The sequence below is a fragment of the Agelaius phoeniceus genome, chromosome 9 (assembly GCF_051311805.1).
Source record: "Agelaius phoeniceus isolate bAgePho1 chromosome 9, bAgePho1.hap1, whole genome shotgun sequence".
In the NCBI taxonomy this organism is placed as follows: domain Eukaryota; kingdom Metazoa; phylum Chordata; class Aves; order Passeriformes; family Icteridae; genus Agelaius; species Agelaius phoeniceus.
Genome location: NC_135273.1, coordinates 35181250 through 35204423, shown reverse-complemented (window position 1 = coordinate 35204423; position 23174 = coordinate 35181250). Strand labels below are relative to the sequence as shown.

General features: G+C 42.4%; 1 protein-coding gene across 4 annotated transcripts in view; it reads right to left on the bottom strand.

The window, feature by feature from the left end:
- Positions 1-23174, bottom strand: part of CTNNA3 (catenin alpha 3) — a 440676-nt gene that overhangs the window by 63783 nt on the left and 353719 nt on the right. For all 4 annotated transcript variants that reach the window (XM_077183545.1, XM_054637288.2, XM_077183546.1 and 1 more), the window contains one exon: positions 22761-22912. In XM_077183545.1, coding sequence (XP_077039660.1) covers positions 22761-22912 — 152 coding nt within the window. The remainder of the gene's footprint in view (positions 1-22760; positions 22913-23174) is intronic.

The window sequence follows — 23174 nt, the reverse complement described above, 5'->3', positions numbered from 1 at the left end:
CTCACTAATGAAAATCATCATTTCTATGAGATAACACTGCAAGAAATAACTCCGTGTTGGTGCACAAGTTGGCAGAAATAGAATGCTGGGGGTGACAAATGCAGCTAAACTTCCTCAAGAAAACAGGCAATCAATTTCTGGCACAAAGATAAGCATAAAGCTACACTGCCGAAGTGGGGAAAGGAGCATCTTATTTTCAGGCAAAGACTAACACTGTTCTGAAGTCTCAGTTTTAATGCTGGAATTAGACCTAGTAAGAATTCCACAGTAGCCAAAGGCTACCATACAAAAGTTGTTGGAAAAAGCTGCAGCATGGAAGCAAAATGAAATTTTGGTGGTGATGGATATCCCCACAATAAAAAAAACTATCACAAACTCCCTTTAATTGAAACACTAAGAGACACTCTTATTAGAGGGCCAATACCAAAGGATATTAAAACACAGTAACTTCAGCTTCTCAGGATTGCCCTGATTCCCTCAGGCAGGTAAGAGCCTTGATTAAGTTTACAGAAAAAATAATTCCTTTTAAATTTAAACTATACTTGGGTTACAATTACAATTTTAAATACCACATTGCAATTCTTGGGTTTCAATAAAACTAGTTTGTAATTTTTTCCCCCAGTGATCATAAAGCTGGATTCATGGAGCAGAGCACCATTTCTCCCTGGGTGAACAAGTACCTGAGAATGCCACACTTCCAATACAGGGTTTCCTTCTTCTATGAAACATGGAATTAAAGATGTTGTGACAGAGCAGAATAGTTAATATCTTTAAGACAGTCACATTATACATAGGTGAATTTTAGGTAATGTGTTTAAGAACTTCATGCCATTGTTACCCCACAACAAACTGTATATATTTACAAAATGGTTATTTTAGGGCCATCAAGAGAATTTTGTAGAATTCCACTGACACCGTTTTTCTGTGAAGTCAAGTTATGGAAATGTTACCAGCCTCCACATGGAAATATTAGCAAAGAGGTCAGCAAAAGGACAGTAGGAGAAGACACCTCTCAATGGCCATCTCCAAAGATGAAATCATCACTGTATTAATCTGATCTGGCACTTTACAAACTGCAAATCATAGAGCAGAGATCTCCTTCCAGCTGCACTGGCACAGGGATTCCCTCTCCAATTCTTTATCATACACAGAACATTGACTCAGGGTCTAAGTGCTGCTCACCCGAACCCCTCGTGGGCTAAATGCTGACAGAAACTTTGTTGGTTTTAAATTGCCTATGCCCTTTTCCTGTCAGCAAACCCTGTTTGTGGCTGGGCTGAGGAGTTTCCTGCACAAAGCCTGCTCTCCCAGCCAGAGGACTGCACTGCCATCGAGCTCTTCCCAAGTCACTCTCTCCAAAGCCCACATATCTGCCACGTCTTGGACTGTTGGTACCACAGAATTCAGAAAAACAAAACAAGCCTCTCCAGTTATTAAAGGCTAAGGACATTTCAAGCAGAGGGAAGCTGTTGATTTACCAAACCTTAAATCACAAACCATAAACTACTGTCATTTTCAGACACATCAAAAACTGAAAAAACTCCCCACTGTAATAATGAGAACCACAGAAGCAGTTAATTGTTTTCTCTCCTTGGAAGTTCTTTTATGCAACTCAAAGCAAAATCTGTGATTTTTTTCATGTTGCTCTCATGATCCACTGTTCATTAAATACCTGAGACACACCTGTATCTGCTTATATGAATATTCCATGTGCCAACACATGGCCATTCAAAAGGATGCCTGATGACTGCATGGTTAAATTGGCATGAACACGAAGGCCTGCAACACAAAATAGTGTGCTAGCATCAATAAACAGAAATTGTGCACAGGGAGAATAGCACAGCTGGAGGACTGGAGTGAGAAGCATGGAAGGAAGCAGAGAGTATTGTTTAAGACTCCTATCAGGCATCTTATCAACTGCAAGTGACAGAAGAGGGAGAGATCTGAGTACTGTACCCAGTGACACAATGAATACAAGACATAAATGGCAAATTCACTGTGAGACATACAAAGCGTGGAATTTCCAATAAATGTAAGGAAGAATGCTGAGGGGTAAAATGAAGCACAAGACTCCAGTCAGCAACAACCTACAGACTCCTGTAACACAGTGGTAAATGGAGTTTAGAAACAAATTTGAACAGAGAAAAATTAGGTTTCCAGAGGCTACAGGAGCAGAACTCTTGAATAGTCTCCCTTGGAAGTGCTGGAGGAGGGGAGAAATTCATTCCAAGATGACATCTGAGCAGCCTACACTACAAACAAGGTGATGGAGCAGCTGGCAGCAGAAGTGAGATACAAGGGTGGGCAGGACACCTGGCCCAGGGCTGCAAGAGATTTCAGTCCTTTATGAAAAACCTTTGGTGATCCTGACAAAGACACATTCAAGTACATTCCTACACATCCATTCTAGGCTGTAATTCCATTACTGTGGCTGACAAGCTACACAAGTAGCATGTACTCCTTCTCACATTTCAATGATTGTAATAAATCTGCATTCTCAGTGGGTATGCTACTGAAGACTCAGGCTGAGGACTCAAAGTCATATTTATAGCAAAGTCTAATATTGATAAATTTGACATCTTGCTGGTACTCAACTCCAAGCCACAACAGCAAGTCATTACTATTGCACCCAGGTGATTTCAGGATATGAATTACCTTTTCATCTATGAAATGAAAACCACTCTCTGATGACAAACCTTTTAATTTGCTTTTCCATGAGGATTTTAAAGAGAATAATTAATAAAACCAAGGGCTTGCCCCTCATCTTTAGATCTCTGCCAGTTTTTCTAAACTGGTTGGAAATGGGCTTTTTGATTTCTCTGTTTTTTAATCCAAGCTTTGTAGAACAATTTGTTTGACTAAATTGTTTCACAGCATCTTCTCCCACACAAAGTTTTTTATGAAAACCCCCACAAAAGTGATTATCCAAAGAACTTTATTTATATCATTTGCTTGCAAAGGTCACATACAACCCATGGAACTGTCAATCTTGCCAATAAAAGGTTTCAGCTGCTAGAACATAATGCAGAGCCAGGTCTAAAATCTCAAAAAACACAATGTAAATGGACAAACAGGCATCATAGTGTGAAAGGAAGCTATCTCCTCTTATCTAACATTCAATTAAATGCTGACCTTCACACTGTCATTATATGCTCTTCTGCTTTATCTTGGTTTCAACAGTCCCATCAGTCATTCTTTTCCACAGATCAATACTAAAATGCAGAGCAGACTAACACCTTAACAGGAGCTAAGCTGGTAAGTGATGTCTTTATTTTATCACTGCAAATGCAGTTATTTGTGCTATGTAAATCCCACAGCAGCAGCAGAAATGCTTGCATGCAGTCCAGGAGGATGAGAGTTTGTCTATTATGTCCTTCAGTGAGCACACAATGGTTTACAGAGATTATCTATTCTACTGTGGACATTTGCCTAACGCCCAGATTTTGAGCATCTCATCCTGTCAGGCTGCATGTCACTCAGTGTAACAAACCACAGTACACGTGTCACAAATGCAAACATATCATACTCTGCAAATTTTTAGCTACTGAGTGATATTTCTGTGTATTAGTCACAACACAACCATTATCTCACACTTAATTCTGCCAGATGACACACTGCCAGAGCAAGAGTTTTGATGCACCAGAAAGAGAACAAGAAACCACAAGCATTGTTTATCTTTTCTGAGCAGCTGAGTAAGAGCCTTACATAATTGTTGCTATCTAATCATTTACAGTGCTTACCAAGTTTTTGCTAAAAGCAGTTGAGTGTTGAGAACAATAAACCCTACATCATAAAAGTCAAATTAAAATAATACATTCTTAATCTGTCAATATTGTGACATATCAATACTATGGTAAATACCATCCCCTCTGTTAAAGATGATCACCTGCCTATTCTTGAAATCTATTCTTAGCAGCTCCCTTAAAATGGTATCTTTAGCATAACACATTATTGGGGATATTTTTAACAAAAAAACAACAAATGCTAATTAAGCCAGAGAGCAGAATTCTGTCTTTGATAGCAGTAATGTCACCAAGCACTGGCAAGGAATTTGTCATCAAACAATAGTAAAATCATTATCCTGCCACAGCCTGTACACATTTTCATTTTCAAATGTAGGTACTAAACGTTTCTGGTTACTAACAGAGGAAATTCTGCAAAACTCTTTTTTAGATATTAAAGTTGAATTCCCGTTAAAATTGGTGAAAATATAAACTTTGGTGAAAACGAAGAATTTAATTATGAGAATAAGTGGACACTGAAAGGTGAAACTATTTTCAATAATAAAAGATGTTACAGGATAAAGAGTACATGTTTTAAATGTCAGAAATGGTGTGAACCCACAGCATGGGGCAAAAGTTGCCGCATTGTTACTGGATGCTTGGAGGTTTTGTTTGCTTGTTCCACAAGTCATCTCAGAACATTCTGCTCCAGGAGATTAAGATCAAAAAAGCTAACATTAATCACCATTGGAGACAGCAAGGCAGATCAACAGCCTGACTCCATGTGCTTCCAGGTCTCACTGGGCACACATGAGGATAACCATCTTCCCAACAAGCAGCCAGGACACAGGGAGGATCTGAGCTGCAGAGCATAACTGAAAAGTTTGAAGTGCAAATTCTGAGTACTTCCCTCGGAAAATCCTTTTAAAGAAAAACTGTGAAGTTGGCACATCTAAGGAAATTGGCATACAGAGTTTTAGCACCTGTTTCCTATCCTAAGCTACATTTTTGTGCTGGGAACGTGCATTTCAGCCCTATTTTCATTGCTTCCTCTTTCCTTTCCCCGACAGTACTTTGTATGTATGCCACTCTCACATAATGCCTACAGCAATTCAAAGAGAGATTTACTCCAGGAAATACTGACCTAGTTATGCTGCAAAAAGCTCTGCACACATCTTTAACTCGAAAAAGTTGGGGGAAACTTGACAGCTGCCTGAAAATCTCATCTAGTAATGGTATTGTAGCCAAAAGGGTCCAAAGGTACAAGCAGAGCGACATGTACAAACTGTGGTGGCTAACAGCTGGCCTGGAGGCCTCATGGTTATAAATAATCCTAATTATAATTCTGTGACTAATTACAAATGTAGTAATTCTATAACTCAGCCAGTCTGGGCCATTGGCGAGCCAGTCTGGGCTGTTGGGGACACAGGCAGCTATTGGCCACTTTAGCCAGGTGGCAACTGGTTCAGCCCATCAGCAGTGACCCCAAAGCCCATGGGCTCCCAGAGCAGTGTCAGCAATGATCCCAAAGCCCATGGGCTCCCAGAGCAGTGTCAGCAATGATCCCAATCCCTGTGGGCTCCCAGAGCAGTGTCAGCAATGACCCCAAAGCCCGTGGGCTCCCAGAGCAGTGTCAGCAATGATCCCAAAGCCCATGGGCTCCCAGAGCAGTGTCAGCAATGATCCCAAACCCCATGGGCTCCCCGAGCAGTGTCAGCAATGATCCCAAAGCCCATGGGCTCCCAGAGCAGGGTCAGCAATGATCCCAAAGCCCGTGGGCTCCCAGAGCAGTGTCAGCAATGATCCCAAAGCCCGTGGGCTCCCAGAGCAGTGTCAGCAATGATCCCAATCCCTGTGGGCTCCCAGAGCAGTGTCAGCAATGATCCCAAAGCCCATGGGCTCCCAGAGCAGTGTCAGCAATGATCCCAATCCCTGTGGGCTCCCAGAGCAGTGTCAGCAATGATCCCAAAGCCCGTGGGCTCCCAGAGCAGTGTCAGCAATGATCCCAAAGCCCGTGGGCTCCCAGAGCAGTGTCAGCAATGATCCCAAAGCCCGTGGGCTCCCAGAGCAATGTCAGCAATGATCCCCAACCCTGTGGGCTCCCAGAGCAGTGTCAGCAATGATCCCAAAGCCCGTGGGCTCCCAGAGCAGGGTCAGCAATGATCCCAAAGCCCGTGGGCTCCCAGAGCAGTGTCAGCAATGATCCCAAAGCCCGTGGGCTCCCAGAGCAGTGTCAGGAGAGCAGCACCCAGTGGAAGTTGCCTGCTGCCTCTGTGACCCTTGGCAGGCTCTGCCATGAGCCCCTCTCCAAAGCTGCAGGTGACAGCTGTATAAACCTACAGCATGACCAGAAAGGATGCTCAGATTTCAGGGCTGCAAATCCTTCACTAGGTTACCTGAGGAGTCACTTAGGAACCTGGAAGCTTCTTTACTTTTTTCCAGTTATTTTATTTCAAGGAAGCACTTTTTTGGGTATAACTTTTAAAGAAGACTTTCAAATCCCTACAAATAAAATAAGATCAAACATAGGTATTACAATCACACAACTCTGCTGTAACCCAAGCCCCTGCCTTGATTCCAAGAGAACCATGACAACTGATACACAGCTTCACACAAAGCACAGCCTTTGCTTATGTTTAATAAGTAAGAAAAATCACCATATGGCTTAGAAGCTTCCATTTTAAACTCAGAAAACTAATAATTAACAAGAATAGAACAGTAAAGTGATTTGTTCTTCAGCTATCTAAAATGTATTCCCTGTTTCCTCTGCTGGGTTGACATACATTTGCTCCATCTAGTGGGAAGCTAATTAAGACATTTCATTTATAATGGAAATACTTGCTAAGCTGTTTAAAAATGGATTGTGAAAAATGAATTATTGTGGTGGTGCTTGCAGGGGTCCCAGGATGAGGGAAGAGACAAGAATTTTTACTCCATGTTTCAGAAGGCTTGATTTATTATTTTATGATATATATTATATTAAAACTATACTAAATGAATAGAAGAAAGGATTTCATCAGAAGGCTGGCTAAGAATAGAAAAGGAATGGAATGAATAACAAAGACTTGTGACTGACTGAGACAGTCCAGACAGCTGGACTGTGATTGGCCATTCATTAGAAACAACCACATGAGACCAATCACAGATCCCCCTGTTGCATTCCACAGCAGCAGATAACCATTGGTTATGTTTTGTTCCTGAGGCCTCTCAGCTTCTCAGGAGGAAAAATCCTAAGGAAAGGATTTTTCATAAAACATGTCTGTGACAAATTAAGTCATTGTTCTTTTGCTAGTAATCTTCATAAAGCAAATTATATATGGGTTTATATATAAGCAGCTTCTAACTGTGTTTGAAACAGATTTCTAACATCACCTCAACCTTTGAAAATGAGATTAGACCTTGTTTTCTCTCTCTCTCAACTGTATGTATGAAAGATAAACAAAAACATCTTTATTGTCAGCCTGGCTAACCTCAAAGGCTACCAGAGAGGTGCCTGCATTTTGCTCTGTGAAAATTCAAAATGGTTCCCATTTTTAATACAGGCCAGAGGAACAAACTGGCCAGGTACAGGCTGCTCACCCTCCCATCAGTCCCTGGAGGGTCACAGCCTGACTGTCACTGAAGAGGAAGGCTCTTCACCCATCTCCCAGGTGCTGGAGCCAAGCTGGGCCATTGCCTTAGGCTGTCACAGGGCAGTGCTGCCCAGGCTCTGCTGAGCTGGGAACAACAGGAGCATCCCAGGTGTGTGTCTGAGGGCCAGGGCTGCAGGACATCCCTGCCAGGCCCTGGAGCTGCTGGAGCTACAGCCAACACATTTCCATGGGACACCAGCAGGGACCTGACTGGGCCCAGCAGCAGGGCTGCACCCAGCTGGACTGATGCACTCTGCAGGAACGGGCTGACAGCAACCTTCTAAAACTCACCCAGGGAAAATGCAAATATGGCACCTAGGAAGGCAGCAGCTGCAAACAGGGGCTGCCTGGAGCAGACCAGCTGAAAAGGACCTTGGGCTCTTGGCACAAAGAACACTGGGAACAGCCAACAGTGCTCCTTGGCAGCAACACACACCATCCTGGGATGGAGTGAGGTGTGGCAAGATAATCCACTTCTGAGAACCAGAGGGCTGAAATTATACTTTAAAACCATGTAATAGAGTCTGCCTTCCTGCAGAATCTCCCTTTCCTCTCCAGAAGCCTCCAACTTTTGTGGAGGAGAGTATATACCAAAGCCAAAACAAAACCATTGTTTCCAGGCAGATGAAATACAGGAAAGAAACTGCTTTAGGAATGCATCAATATATTAAAAGTCAAAAAGTGCAGTGAATATCTCATTTTGACTGTGTTAAAAACATTTCAGGGCTCAGAAAGGACAAGACAATTCAGAAATCCACAAGAAATGGAGGTTTATCAGATGAAGAAAGCCTGAGCAATGGTGGCCCCCTCAGCAAAGATCTCTAACATGCCAAATCAAGCTGTTTCTGTTACATGAATTATTCTAAATGATCACACTAAAAAAATTCCCTTGGATAGATCAATATATTCCTCAGCAAAAGGTTGCCAATGATAAGTGCATTTCTCAAACTGAAATAGATGAAATTACTAACTACAACCTCAACACCTGCTCAAGCCTCTTCAGTCCCAACGACCCCCTGAGCTCAAGTAAAACAGATCATCTTCAGAAAAGACACACAGAGTAAGCCTGTCCATCACAAAGCCATGCCTCACTGAGAATGCACACTGTAATGCACAGTCTGCTTCTCAAAGTGCAGGTACCACTGCTGTCATCCTTCCCACACATTCCCACCCAGAACTTGACAATTGTTAAGCACAAAGTTCAGGTTTAGAAGCTATTCCACCCAGACACTCAGACAATGGAAATAAAACCACCCCAGCCATGAATTCTGTATCCATTGCTTTCATTCCTGCTTTTAATTCTCAAGAGGCTTCAGAGGCCCAGAACACACATCCACCCACCCTCAGCCATTCAGTAACCAATAATGTCCAGGTGAATGATCAGTGCCAGCTGACATGGAATTAAGGAACCCATTAAGGCCATCACTGTGCAAACCAGCCTTCCTATGTCCCAAATCACTAATTTCATTCTGCTTTGGGAAGCTGAGAGCCTTCATTACCAAGCAGGCTCTCCAAGCAAAGCAGAATTAAACACACACAATCCCCCACAGCTGCCCCTCAAAGAACACTAGTTTGGGTCTAGCTTCTGAACAAATTAGTTATTACATAATTTTCTCAGAATTTTTGTAGATGCTAAAATTCCTGTTTGTATGTGAAATTACTTCTTCCATCTGGGAAGGTTTTGTGAACAAGTTCTGTGAAAGTCAGAATCCTCCCCTCTAAGACATCAAATGAGAAAGTTATTCAGATCAGTACTTTGCACATTTTTCACAATATGCAGCTTTGACAGCCTCTTCTGGCCAGTGAAACAGGAGAGACTCAACACAACTCTGTCATCTGCTAACAGACTGACAGATATAAAACTGGCACAAAGTCAAACACAAGAGCCTTAATATACATGAAAATTCACCAAAATCTTATGTATGAAATTTGGTTTTCATTATGTCCAAACTGAATCTTCCCCTTGTAATCAGAGTTTATTCTGTTTCTATCCATTATGAATACATAACAGAGCTTTTCTCCAGTCCTGTGCAACAACATTTTACATCAGTGAAAACAGCTATCCCACTTTCTCTGCTCTCCCCTTTGGTTCTCTGTTCCCTGGGCTAAGTAGGACTAACACATCTGGGGTTTTTTTCACACGTCACAATTCCTAATGCTCTGGTCATTGCAGCTGCAATAAATCAGAGTGCACTTGCTTGAACAACTAGGGAATTTTGGAGGTTCTCACTATTCATTTTGGGACATAAACCCCTACTTCTCTCATTTTTAACTATGGTACTTACAAAGCTGAATTACTGCAACCAACTGTAACTCAGTAAAACCTTGCTTGGTTGCATGGGCTGAAATTAGTCTTTCAGACATCTCCAGTATTATCTGACTTGAACAGTAAGTGAACAGCAAAGAACTAATAAATCTAAACACAAATTAACCATAAGCATAAATTTAATCAGTAACTGGCATGAATAGAAATATTTTTATCCCACAGCAATAGATTTTTAAAAATGTACAACAGAACAGAATATGGGTAGTTTCTTTTTGATGCAAAGAGAAAAACACACATGAAACATACTTGCTAGAAAAGCACTAGAAAAGAATTACAGGGGAGCACAGGCTAAAGAGGACGCAGCAGCATCACATTCCTGAGAACAAGGGCAACCAGACTTTTGTAAGTACCTGCAGACACAAGGACAGCAAATCTTCTGAAACGTGTCCCCCCTTCAACTGAGACCTGAGCCTCCACTGCAGGTACTGTATCGAGTGCTGGGCACTGCACTTCCCAGAGGAAGGACACACTGGAGAGAGAGCAGGACCCTACAAGCATCAGCACGACGTGGAAAAAAACCAAAAGAAACCCAAACTTCAGGTGTACAGGAAATAAGCAGAAGGAGATCACCCATCCTGATGGCCATGAAGTGCTTTAAGGTGCCATAAGGAGATGTATGGGGTGGATTTAAGGATGAACTTTCTAAAGGGAATGGACTGGGATTGACTGCTTGAAGGCACCCTCCAGTTGCCAGCTGTGGATATCTCTAAGAACAGGTCAGACAAATGAACACTGGGAATTATTTCAAGTTAATCCTGAGCTGCACAGGAGACAGTATTGATAGAGTTAGGTCAGTATCTTTAGAGTTTTGATTGCTGCATTTATTTTAGGTCAGATAAAAATCAGAATTTATGCATTAGTTACCCTTTTCCAAAAAGACTGGCACCCTGTGGGGAGGCCAGGGCTTCACAAAAGACAATTCTTTGTAGTTGTCTTTTACTAAGTAAAAGTTTTACTAGTAAACACTATCTTAGCATGAGGCATGAGAAGAGAATCTGCATATAAACAACACAAGACAAACTGTAAGGTAAAAGGAGAGAAAATGAAAAAGAAATGAAAAAAGAAGGGGAAGGAAAAGAAATGAAGAGGATAAAAAGAAACACCACTGTGTGAGGCAGGACAATGCACACACAGCTATGCCTGTGATGCAGCACCACGAGTCCTCAAAGAATGCTGTGCTACATCTTTGTGGTAAGCTGCTTGTGTGGGCTGCTGAATGGTCCCTGACAGGAATTTCAATCGTTCCTCTTGCCTTCTCTTTGTGGAGGATGGTAGTTTTTAGCAATTAATACTGCTCAACCTTTTTTCTTCCCCAGGCAGTAGATAAATCTCAGAGCTCATCAACATAGCCAAGAATAAACAAAAAAGGAGCGGAAATGTATCACAGCCTCAGCCCAAGCTCTGCCAGGTAAAGGCTGCCTGCCAAAGCCCTGAGCTATCTGGCAGTCCCACTGGCTGAGTAGGACTGAACCATGCCATCTCTAAAGAGCCAGGCTGCACGTAGTACTTCCTCCTGAGCTTTCTGGAAGAAAAATATCAGGAGAAAAAGAAGCTTTTTACTAATGAACTAAACACAACCTAAAATTTCATATTAATTTTACTCTACCAGGTGAGAAATGTGAGAATTTTAGAGGGAGAAAATAGTCCTGTGAGTTATAAATTTAGTATGTCCTACAAATTCATGGTGCAATTTAATATGCTATTTAATAACCCAAACATGGAAACAAGACCAACAATATAGCAGCAACACTATCAGACAGGATGATCTTTTCATTCAGGAAAAAATAACTCCCTTTCTGCAGTTAAAGGACAACCAGGGTGAGTCACCTCATTTCTGACCTGTGAGTTTCCTGTAAACTGCATGAGCAAATCAAGCAGCCCAGTCTGAGATGGAGGAAGCTGGAAGATGCAAGGTTTAAGGCTGTATTAATGGAATGGAACCACCAAGAAAAGCCTAAGTTTAGGCAGACAGAATTTCAGACTTCATCTCTCTTGGGGACTGGCTCCATTTCAGCAATAAGTGATTAGCTGCAAACCCCAGCATTGGTAAATTAATTCCACTGATGTTGCTGTGCTTCAAATCTGGGGAAGTTCTGCTTCTGGCTCCACTTACCAAGGTGACAAGCAGATGTTTTATTGGTTCCCTCTGAGCAGCCAGACTGAGCTCCACACTCCCACACATCCAGGGCACCAGTGTGACCTCTTCAAGCACATAACCCAGGTACTTCAATGGCTCTGCCTTTGTGTGCTGCATTCACCATTCCCTCACTAAAACATCACACAATTCTTCATGTCTGTTCTTCATTTGCAGAATGTTACTTAAGTCTCATGTTTGTTTCTTTATGCATTTGGAATGCAGCTTTCCCAAACCCACAGCATTCCAGAGTGCATCTGACACGGCCCCTCTGTGGGGCCAGCCAGGCTCCCAGCCAGGCATGCCCTCCTCAGGTGGGATGCCAGACTGGTTCCTCACTAGGGCAGAAGGGTCCAATTCCCATTCTGAGGAGACAACAGCAACCAACATACAGCTGACACCTGCTGATCTGATTTCCTCCATCACAAACCACTCACTGATCATAAAGGAGGCAAAAGGCAGGCAGAGCTGTGATGAATACAATATACATAGGCAGAAGAAATATGGATGCCAGCCCTCCACACCAATTACTGTGGCCAAGCCTGTGGCTGCCCTGCCAGCCTACAGAGCCAGGCAGTGAGCTTCAGTGTCTGCACAACAGTGAGGGCAGGGTACTCCCCCAGGGGGGCTGCCCATGAGCCAGCACAGAACCCAGAAAGCACAGCAAGGACCAGGCTGGGGCCCTGCAGCTGCCCTGGGCGCAGGGGCTGCCTGGGGCAGGTGTCAGGTGACAAAGCCATTCTCAGGGACACGCAGCTGGACCTGTGTGCACCCTTAGGCTGCCATGGCCTCACTCTGGATGCTTCCCAGCAGCTCTTTGTACCTCCCATGGACATGCTCTGCTGTATCCTAACATGGAACTGTGACTTTGCTGTGGGTGGATTCAACACTGTAGCAGATTGCAGGAGATTTCAAAGGCCCAATCACACTGGCCCATATGATCATTTCTTATGTACTATTTCATGCTGGACCATGTTCAGCAAGAAGGAAGGCTTCTACTTTTGAAAGGAATTATGTTCAACTTGCTAAATAATCTGGTTTTCTCCTGTTTCCTGTAATTCTATGATGACTACTTCATGAAGACCAAGATCACAAGGCACCCAGAGTAATAAACTAATTTTAAATTAATATTACTGCTCCACTTTCCTAATAATTGAAGTACCTGTTATAGCAATTACCTTGGAGGCTGTGCTGCTGTTTGCTAGGCTACACTGGAGGATTGGTGCAGTAAAACAGCAATTTCAACCCAGTCCATGTGCTAGAGGATGCACAGCACTCCTCTGCTGCAACACACTTCCCTTCAGTATTCATATACACTGATTTTGTTGATAATACAATGAAGGGACTCCTCTGCCTCTATTTTAAGTATAGGCTATAAGTGCCAGGGTTTCTCAGGAAATTAGGCACCATCAGTTTTATAAACCTCTACAGAATCTTTTCAGATAAAAAACACTCACAAATACCATCTTCAACTTGCCAGGCTCAGTGGAGGATTTTTTTTTTCAATTCTCTGAAGAATTTTTTTCCAAGCTTTCTTTTTTTGTGAGTCAGTTTCCTTGTTGTCACTATGTCTCCTTATGTCCACCTCCCTTCATCAACTGCATTCCAGCCCTGAGCACACTTTCAAGGAAACAAGTGATTCAAGCTGGCAAGCAATGGTAATTTTAAAAAATGGAAGGAAGCTGTCATTAAAAGCAGAACCTGAACTCAAATATGCTCATGGAATACTAAGGAATTCTAAGAACAGAAACCAAAAGAACTCAGGGAAGCAATAAAGAACCAATTAATCCCAAACCTTGTCCACTATCACACTAGTTTATCAGCAAGGACATGCATGACAAGAGGACCAGATCAGACCCTGCTACACCAACATGAAAGCACAGAATGATGCAGACCCCAGATCACAGCCTAACACATATCATTCCCATTAGATTTTGAAGCCCAGTGCCATTCTGAACACATTTGTGATGTACCTCACTGCTTTTCTGCACCACACTAAAAAGATCCATCCTACCAGATAAAAGGTTCCACAGTGATAATGGCAATTGAGAAATTTCAGCTGAGCCATGGACCTTACAGATCACTGTGCCCAGCAGTGAAGGGAAACACAGCCAGGCCTGGCCAAGGAAGACCTCAGGGGCAGAACAGCACCAGCACTGCCAGTGCTGACTGCAGCATCACAGCCACAGCCTGAGTGAGCACTCTGTGCTCTGAGAGCTGCAGTCCCCACTCCTGGCTTGCCTTGCTCCTGCTCCAGTGAGCCCCGTGGCAGGAGGCATATTGTAATAGAGTGTCTATGATTTGTAACACTTTACTGTGCTTCCCAGTTTTGGTTCCAGTAATTCAGTACTTCCATTTTAACAGCATAATATTCATTCCATTTCTCTGGGAATATAATTTATATTAGATAGTAAGCACCAAATGGCAAGGAAGGAATACACATCACTTTTTCTTGCTCTAAGAAAAAAAAAAAAAAACCCTTAGCAAAGATTTTAATGTTCCAGAAAAAATACTGTTATGTGCTTAAGCTTCCAATGAGCCACTAAACCAGAGCTATCAAATAATTCTGGAAGGTTCTGTCTTTCTGAACGAGAAGAGTAATTCTGTGAACAATTAAAAGCATAATCATGTGTGACACTTGCAATGTAATTTAATCCCTAGACTGGGAAGAACTGACATTTAAAGTAGTATGTGAGTCAAAACTGTTTATGCCATCCATAAGAATATTGACTCCTGTGTGTGACCCAGTAATCCCAGCAGGAGGAGATTCCCATGGAAAGCCATGAAGCCATTTGCTGCTGAGGAGCTCTTATTTCCCAGCCCTGCATGATGCCGACAGCTGTGCAGTCTGGGCAGAAGACAGCCCAGATTTGCCAGGACAGGTAACTGCATGTGGCTCTTACAATGGATGCAGTAGGCAGTGGACACCACCACCACTATATCTGCATTAGCATTTCTGAAATAATTTCTTATTTTTGTCTGTATGTACCCATAATGTTTTGATTTTTTCCTTTCTTTTCTTAAACAAAACACAACACAACATCCTTACCATTAGCTGACATCTAAACTGGAAACCTAAGCCAGGCTAAAGAAAATTCCATTTTTTACTGCAAAAGATAGGCCATACATTCCTGTGCTGAATGTAAACAATGAGGCATAAACACAGCCAACAATAGAGAAAGCATTACAGACTAGCAGCAGCATGAGGTGTAGCAAGCAGCTTCCTTTGATACCTAAATTTAACACACAATTGCTGTATTTGACCCATCAATTCCCCATTACTGTTGTAATTCTAATAGATAAAATTAAAAAGCAAACAGTGAAGTCAGACATGTCTTGAAAGGGGCCCTGGATAACACTCTGCTTTCAACAGCAGGTTGGACCAGCTGATCTCCTGAGGTCCTTTCCCTGAGTGAGCCCTCTGTGCACCCTACCCTAACTGAGAAGAGGGTGAGACAAGTGGAATATGTGACAGTGAAAAGTAAGATGGGGTTCCAAAGATACTGCAGTATTTCTGCCTTTAAAAGAAGGCTCCATTAACCATAATATTTTGACAAAAATGAAAAACAACCAAATAGTATTAAAAGAATTTAAAGCAATGGAGGGAAAAGTAGTATGTGTTAAGATACAGGAAGGACAGGTTTGAACATGGCACTGCCCAAGCAGTGAGTTCCTGGTACTACTCCAAATACCCATTCCCATTTCCTGCTCTGCAGAGTCACCAAGGGGGTGCATGTGAGCTGCTGCTTTGGAGAGGAAAAAATCTTCCCCACCACTCCTGTACACAAGACTGGCCTGACAACATCCAAGTGCTTTCTCACAAGCTTATTATAGCTGCAATTAGAGGGAGTCTGCTCCTCCAGCACATCCATAAAACAGCACAGGAGTTCTACACACTGTTCCTCAGAAGGAGGGCAGCTGCTTTTGGCACTCCTCTACCACTGCATGATTTCTCTGTACAGAAATAACAGAACACATAGATGTGAAAGGACCATTTTGGAATTACACAGAGGAGGATGAAGGGGACACTTATTTTTCTAGTCACTGTTCATTTGGTTTGTAAAAAAGAACCGGAATCTAAAATCAGCCATCTCCCTGTACAGCCTGAGCAAATGCCTGGAGCATGGGAATGGGGCAGCAGTCAGAAAGTTGTACAAAGAACCAAGAAGTTAAGACCTGTTAATCTCAAAGTGCAGAAATGCAGAAGCACACAAAAGCAGATAATTTCTCTTGTCTTTTGTTAGCAAAAAAAAAAATTTAAAAAAAAATTCACCATTTTCCAACTACCCTGTGGATGGACTCTGCTTCTACTCTGTTTAAGCAAAGGGGACCTGAAGAAGGGGGAGGAGAGGGGGCCACCCATCCCTGAGTGAAATAGAATTTTATCTGTGCTCTGGCTTCCCTTCCACTCCTGTGTCTGAGATGGGAAGGCTAAAGCATGTGCTTTTTTAACTCTTCTGTCTCTCTCCCCTCTACCTGAGATGGGAATACACTATCTGTTTTTAAAATCAATAAACCATCTGTATTTTTACTAACAATTTTTTTTCCCTTGTGGAAACACCTCAGCTTTTCAGAACAGGTGCTTGTTATGGCAAATGGGGCAACTCCAAACTAAAGCTATTTCTTAGGGTAACATCCTGCCCACATGTTAAGACAAGTGGATGCAACTTTCAAGTACAAAACAAGAGCTGGGTATTATTAACACATACACTACTGAGCAGCTTTTTACTCTGTAAAGCAACAAAGTCAGCAACACTATCACACTGAGAACCAGAAGTCATCTGATTTGCTGAAGATATTAAAGGCCCTAAAGTAATGAAACTGAGACCTTTGAGAGTTTGTTACATTGTACATAAACATGAAATAGAAGCAAATTGACATGTATAGCAGTTTGCCAGAAAAGAGGGATTTGCTTTATTTATTTAGGAAGACAAACTCTCCTGGTACTAAATGGAGATTAGCATTTTTGAAAATGTCTGCATGTTAAATTGAAATGTATGCTGAGTGTGTCCCAAAACTGTTCAGTACAGAGCATTTTGGTAAGATATCTGCAAGGCAGAGTCATAATAATAATGACTGACTCTATGATGCTAATACTGATATAAATTATAACAAGTATTTGTACATTATGAGAAGGCTTCCCAGGTATACTGTAAAGAACATAGACATTTTTAGAAAATATGTCTGTAGGTGAATTATGATATGAAATGTAATCTATGTGGGATAGTGCTTTAAGTTTTCTCATAATGGTACTTCAAGGTTGCTGATTGTGACTTGAGATGATAAAAACTGTGGGAGGAGAGGGCAGAGAAGATGGGGTTGGGACACCCTGGGATGAATCAATCAATCATATGTAACCCACACCCTTTATTCCAGAAAGTTCCCTGCTCCCCACTTTTTCATTGGATCTCCCCCTAAGAACACCCTCTCCCCATTTTCCTATCACCCCACTCTAAGCCCTCCTCTGTACCCCCTCCTTAGTGGTCTGAAGTGTACCCCGATCCCTCCTACCCCTTCCCCCTTAAAAACCCCGCTCCTGCCCAGGCTCGGGGCTCGGCACCCCGGCTCCGGTGCCCTTCAATGGAGGCTGTAACCCGTGTTCCCTCCCCGCCTGTGCCCTCAGACCTCCCGACATTAAAGCCTGTTGGAACAACACTGGAGCCTCTGAGTCCTCCTGGCTGTGCCATCTTTAGCCACCTGGGACGGCGCGTGCTCGCGGCAGAGGCGCTCAGCGGTGGGACACACCAAGGACAAGGTCTGCCACACCCACCCAGTATCGGGGTCACCCGCAGCTGGCTGGGCCCCGAAAACCCACAAAAAACCAAATAACGTGGCAGGGACAAGCAGCTGTCAGAAGTTTCTACCTGCAGGGATGTGCAGCTGATTGCAGCACTAAACACTTATCTCCCCTCTTATTTGGGTTCTGTAGCACAAACTGACATTCTCCTTTTATGGGACTCAGGATAACAACCTGTAAAAGGAGGAGGTGTGCCACTATCCCTGCCAGACAACAGGTATTTGTTCTGCACTCTTTTTTAAAGACATCACATGAACACATTCTTCTGCAGTCACACTACATCCAGACATATCAATCCTTGGGTGACAGGACTGAAGCTTCCATGGAGCTGAAGAAGGAAAGGTCCTGTCCTGCTTGGGTCAGAAACAATGAGAAAGTGCTGAGAGGTGCAGGACCAAGTGGCTAACTACTGCTGCAAAGGTTCTGCCTCTTGTGCAGTTGGTGAAGGATAGAAAAAGATGAAGAAAAAGGTTTTTATCAAACTTCTCAATATGAGTTTGTAATGGATTAGCATCACTTCTGTATTTCAGACCAACAATGAAGTTTAACAAGACTGTATGAACAGTTCCTTGTCTGTCTGTTCCATGAGGTCTCAAGGCCCTTTTGGAAAAACAAACAATAGGACTGCAGTACATGTCTGCCATTCTCGCATGATTCTCTGTTTTGCTTTATTTTCTTTAACTTTTAAACAGACGTTCAATTCATGCCTGTTCTTGCCTACACTGGACAGGATCTAACTCACTTGGACTACAGAAGTAAAAACAGGCAGAAAACCCTGCAGGTGTAGGATAATCCTGTCATTAGTAAAAGCCATGGTAGAATTTAAACTAGACACTCAGTAACTGGCTGAAAGGTTTTCACCACTTGCTACCTTCCTGTCCTAGAGGTCCATGTTCTACAATTTCCTGTAACTCTGCTGGGTGTAAGATAATGAATTCTGCTGTGATGTCTCTTACTGAGAGAAATTGAGTGTACTGAAGAACTCAAGCTCTGTTGAAGATGAATTGTTACATTTCTTTAAAACAGAACGAAAAACCATGCCAGATTTGCAACCAACAAAAGAAGTTAAAAAGGGAACCCATCCAAGGGTATTCTGAGAAAGCCAAAACATATGAAAAAGCATTTATGCTGCAGACTTTTGAATGTGTACCTAAACTGAGTCTGACTTTCCAAAGGAAATTAAAACACACAGTAAAATACTGTTGGCTAAAGAAACAGGAATATTAGGAATTGATTGGAGGTGTAGGGAGGATCTAGTTGAATAAAAGTATCTAGGTAAGACAGAAAAGAAAAATGAATGCTTTGCTTCAGTTTTCACAGTTTTCAGGGGGGCTGGGGGATGGATATGCCATACATCATGGTGCAGGGAAATCAAGGAACAACATGCAAAACAAACTCAAAAAGCCTAATACCATAAACTCTTGAGGAAACCTATGGTCTCCATGCCAGAATTCTGAGAGAAACAGCACAGAGAATAGCCATTCAGCAGAAAGGATTTTTAATAAATGTTTGAATGTGGTAAGAATAGCAATTTCAATACACACTCTCCACTTCTCACAAAATTAGAGAACTTGGGTCCTCAGTCACTGCTTCCATGAATATAAGTATAGTAAAAGCATCTTGCATAGAGCATATGAACCCTTTGCCCCCTTCTTTGTCTCTGTAAAACCTGAACATCTGCTCAATTGTTTATCCTCCAAAAAGAACAAAGAATTCTGTGAAACTTTTAACTTGGTGACTTTGTTTCCACTGTTCTTGGGATAATTGCTAGCATGACTATTAGTGCTCTAGTTACCAGCAGTTATTATTCTTTTGAAGTCATTCCTTTCCACTAGTTTATACCCTAATGGGGTATTGGTAACTGTTATTTCAATCCAGCTGTCTCATATTTTTCAACTAAAAGCACCTTCATACAGAAGCTTTTTAAAAAGTTCTACCTATAATCTTAACATTCTGCAGCATTTAATGTGTATTGTCTCAAAAACCACCAACCTGTTTCCTTTGACTTTTCTACATATTTTACATGGAAGAATTGCCTTTAATTGTACTATTTAATCTAATCTATTTCTGTAGCATCAATATCCTGATTAAAATGTTATCCAGATAATGTACAAATGCTCCTTTTCAAGATCAAGCCCACAAAAATCTCTAAAACACAACAAAAATGGGATCCTTAGAGTCAAAAAATGACTGAGAACTGTGGATACACCCTGGATCAACTATCCAGTTATTTCTCATTGACAGCTGCCTCTGCATCAAGCAGTCCTTGCAAGTAAACAATGAAAAGCATCTTGAGGGGAGCAGCCCCCTGATGCCCAGAGGCATTTCTATTACAGCTCAGCAGTACCACACACCAGCCACTGTGTAGCTGCTCTCAAGTGTTGCCTCATACCTTGCAGGACTGCAGTGAACGTTTCACATATCTTTGGTTAAGCTTGGACATTGAAATGCATAGCTGGTAATTTGCATTAACAATAGCATAGGGCAGCATTTTACATTTAAGAACTCTATTTTTAAAATCATTCTTTCTGTGTAATTACATGTTTGAAATGCTTCCTGAGAAACTGGAGAATTTCTGCTTTTACTGCCATGTTGAAAAATTGCCCCTTGTGAATGAGTGGCCTCATCTATTTACATCTCCCAATTATTTTTTGTCAATGAGTTCTTGCCCTGATTCAGTCTGGCAATCAATCCCCCGTAAGCAGCACGGGGCCATTCTCTGGCACCAGCAGCACGCTGGCCACAGAACATCTCATTTCCTCACCTTGGCTGCTACACTAACAGTGCATGTCTGAGTAACCCCCAGATCCACTAAAGCTTCTTCCAGGGAGCTGGCATTGTCTGGAAGATACCTAACCAGGAATGCAAACACATCCTGACTCAGAAAATGAATGCCAGGCTTTTCTCAGCACTCTCTGTGCTGGTAATCACTGTCTCTAAGGGATGCTGGAGTAGTTGACTAACATTTCACCAAACCTCAAAAAAACCTTCCCATGGCTGTGGCTGAACAATGGGATTCATTAAGGAGAGAGCTCACATCCTTTCTAACCATTTTTTTAACTCTCCTGAGCTCTTGTCAGGACTTGCAAAGCAGCAGTGGAAGATGGCCCTGAGAGAAGCCATTCCATGGCTGCTGTGGCCTCAGGTGCTGGGCAGTGGCTCAGGATTTCATGGGTGCACAGCCCAGGTACTGCCCACTGGGCACCCCCTGGGCCTTGGGCCTGTCACAGCCTCGGCACACCTGAGGCTTTTCCCCTCACATTACCTGAGTGACTGTCCAACACACACACCCTACAGAGCACTCTAAGGAAATACTGCAGAGCTGAGTCTGCCTCTTCACAGAAACTGACTGAAGCTGTGTTACACTCCTCAGTGCATTTCCCAATGCCCCAGAAATGCGAAACTCCAGAAAGAAATACACAGTCATGATCATGGAATTCAACATAAGACAACTGGACATAAAGAAGACTCTTAACTCACTGAGAAACAGAAGCAACTTTGTAATTCTAAAAGACCCAAGAGCCCCCGAGTCAGTAAGGGAGGGATGAGCAACACAGGCATTAAATTAAGCTTACCTGGAAAAAAATGAGATGTCCTAATGAAAACTTCTTAGCCTGTGCTCACTGACACACGAGCTGATCTGAAGACCTAAGAGAGCATCACCCACAATCTGGTTTGTTTGGTTTGGACCTACATCCAGCTCACAAACTCTTACTGCTATGGGACACATGCTGGATGTTTCAGGGTCTCTCCTCAGTATACAAACAGTTTCCCAACTGAAAACTGCAATAAGGATGAGACATTGTAATCATTCTGCTCATTTGAATTCCTACTTTACCTTACACACTGCAATATGTTAAGACTAATGTTCTTCACATTAGAATGGTTTTGGTTGGAAGGGACCTTTAAAGGCCACCAAGTCCAACACCCCCTGCAATGAGCAGGTCAGTTTGCTCAGAGCCCCTGCAGCCTGGCCTGGAATGCTTCCAGGGATGGGGCCTCTACCACCTTGCTGGGCAGCCTGTGCCAGTGTTTCACTGGCACTCACATTGCAATAAATTTCTTCCTTTTATCTAGCTAAATCTCTCCTCTTTCATTTAAAATCATTACCCCTTGCCCAATCACAACAGGCCCTACAAAAAAGTCTGTTCTCATCTTATTTATAAGCCCCTGTAAGTACCCAAGGGCTGCAGTATGGCCTCCACAGAGACTTCTCCAGCCCCAGCTGTTCCTTGTGGGAGGGGTGCTCCATCCCTCTGATCACTCCTGTGCCACCTCTGCACCCACTCCAACACCCCCTGTCCTTCCTGTGCTGGGACCCCAGAGCTGGAGGAGCTCTGCAGGAGGGGTCTCACTGAAATGGAGTAGAGCAGCACGCCCACCTCCCATGAGCTGCTGGTCAGGCTGGGCTGTCATGGGTTTGTATTCACAAGAAATCTGTTTCCTACCATGTTCCCAACTGCAAAGTCAGTGCAGAAGATAAACTTTCTTTGAAAAATCTATCTATATTATTAATGTTTAATCTTAATAGTAAAATGAAATTGCTGAACATACAGACATTGCAGCTCAGTTGTTTATCATTCTTTATGAAGATATTTGGGGGAAATTCTGCATCTGACAAAATTCTGGCTTGAATTTTAAAAATAAGCTGCTCTGATTCAGTTTCTGAACTTCAGGAAAAACACAAATGTAAGCGCAGTGATCGTAATTGTGTGAGACAAAGAAATCAGGTTGAGTCTTCTGGTGTAAGGCTGGAAGAACTTGATATGGAAATATCAGAATCACCTGGAAATACTCTCTCTCCTACATTCCACAGGTTAAAGCTGAAGAACTACAAGATTTGGTTTGGTAGCTGCAAGTTAGTAGCTAATGAAGTGAACAAAGATCTTTACCAACCAAACAAAACTATGTATTTTTAAAGAAGTAAAGACATTTTTGTGCAACATTCTGACGTGGTACTCAATGCAGTTCTAGCCTTGTGGAGTTACAATCACACGTTTCACTGTAACCCAAGCTTCCCAGCCCAGTTCAACCTGAATATGAGCTTGGGGGCATTTATCACACACACAGTTCTGAGTGCTCCCAAAAATGTCCTGACATCCTGACCCATCTCAGCCATCAGTATGAAAAGAATAAATTCCAGACTTACCCGAATCATCATGACGGAGCACCTGATGTTGTGAATCGTATCATACACCTTCTTGGAAATGTCAACAAACTGGTTGTCATCAAACAGATGCACTGTGTTCTTGCTTAAGCTCTCCAATGCAATATTTACTTGGCTAATAAATTCTGGAATCACTATTAAAAAAAACACCAAAAAGAACAAAATTCAGTGAGCATAAAAGAACATGTAGGTTTTTTTTCTTTTTGGAAAAACACCTGACATTGATAAAAACTTTATTTTCTAAAAAGCATTACAATAATAGTGCAAATACTTTTAAGTGAGAATACATTTGTAGTTTTTATCACAGTTATAAAAATGCCCATGGTAAGCACATAAGCTGTGGGTGGTCATACAGTACTAAAAGAAGAAAGAAGTTTTAAAAGAGGAGCTGTGGAA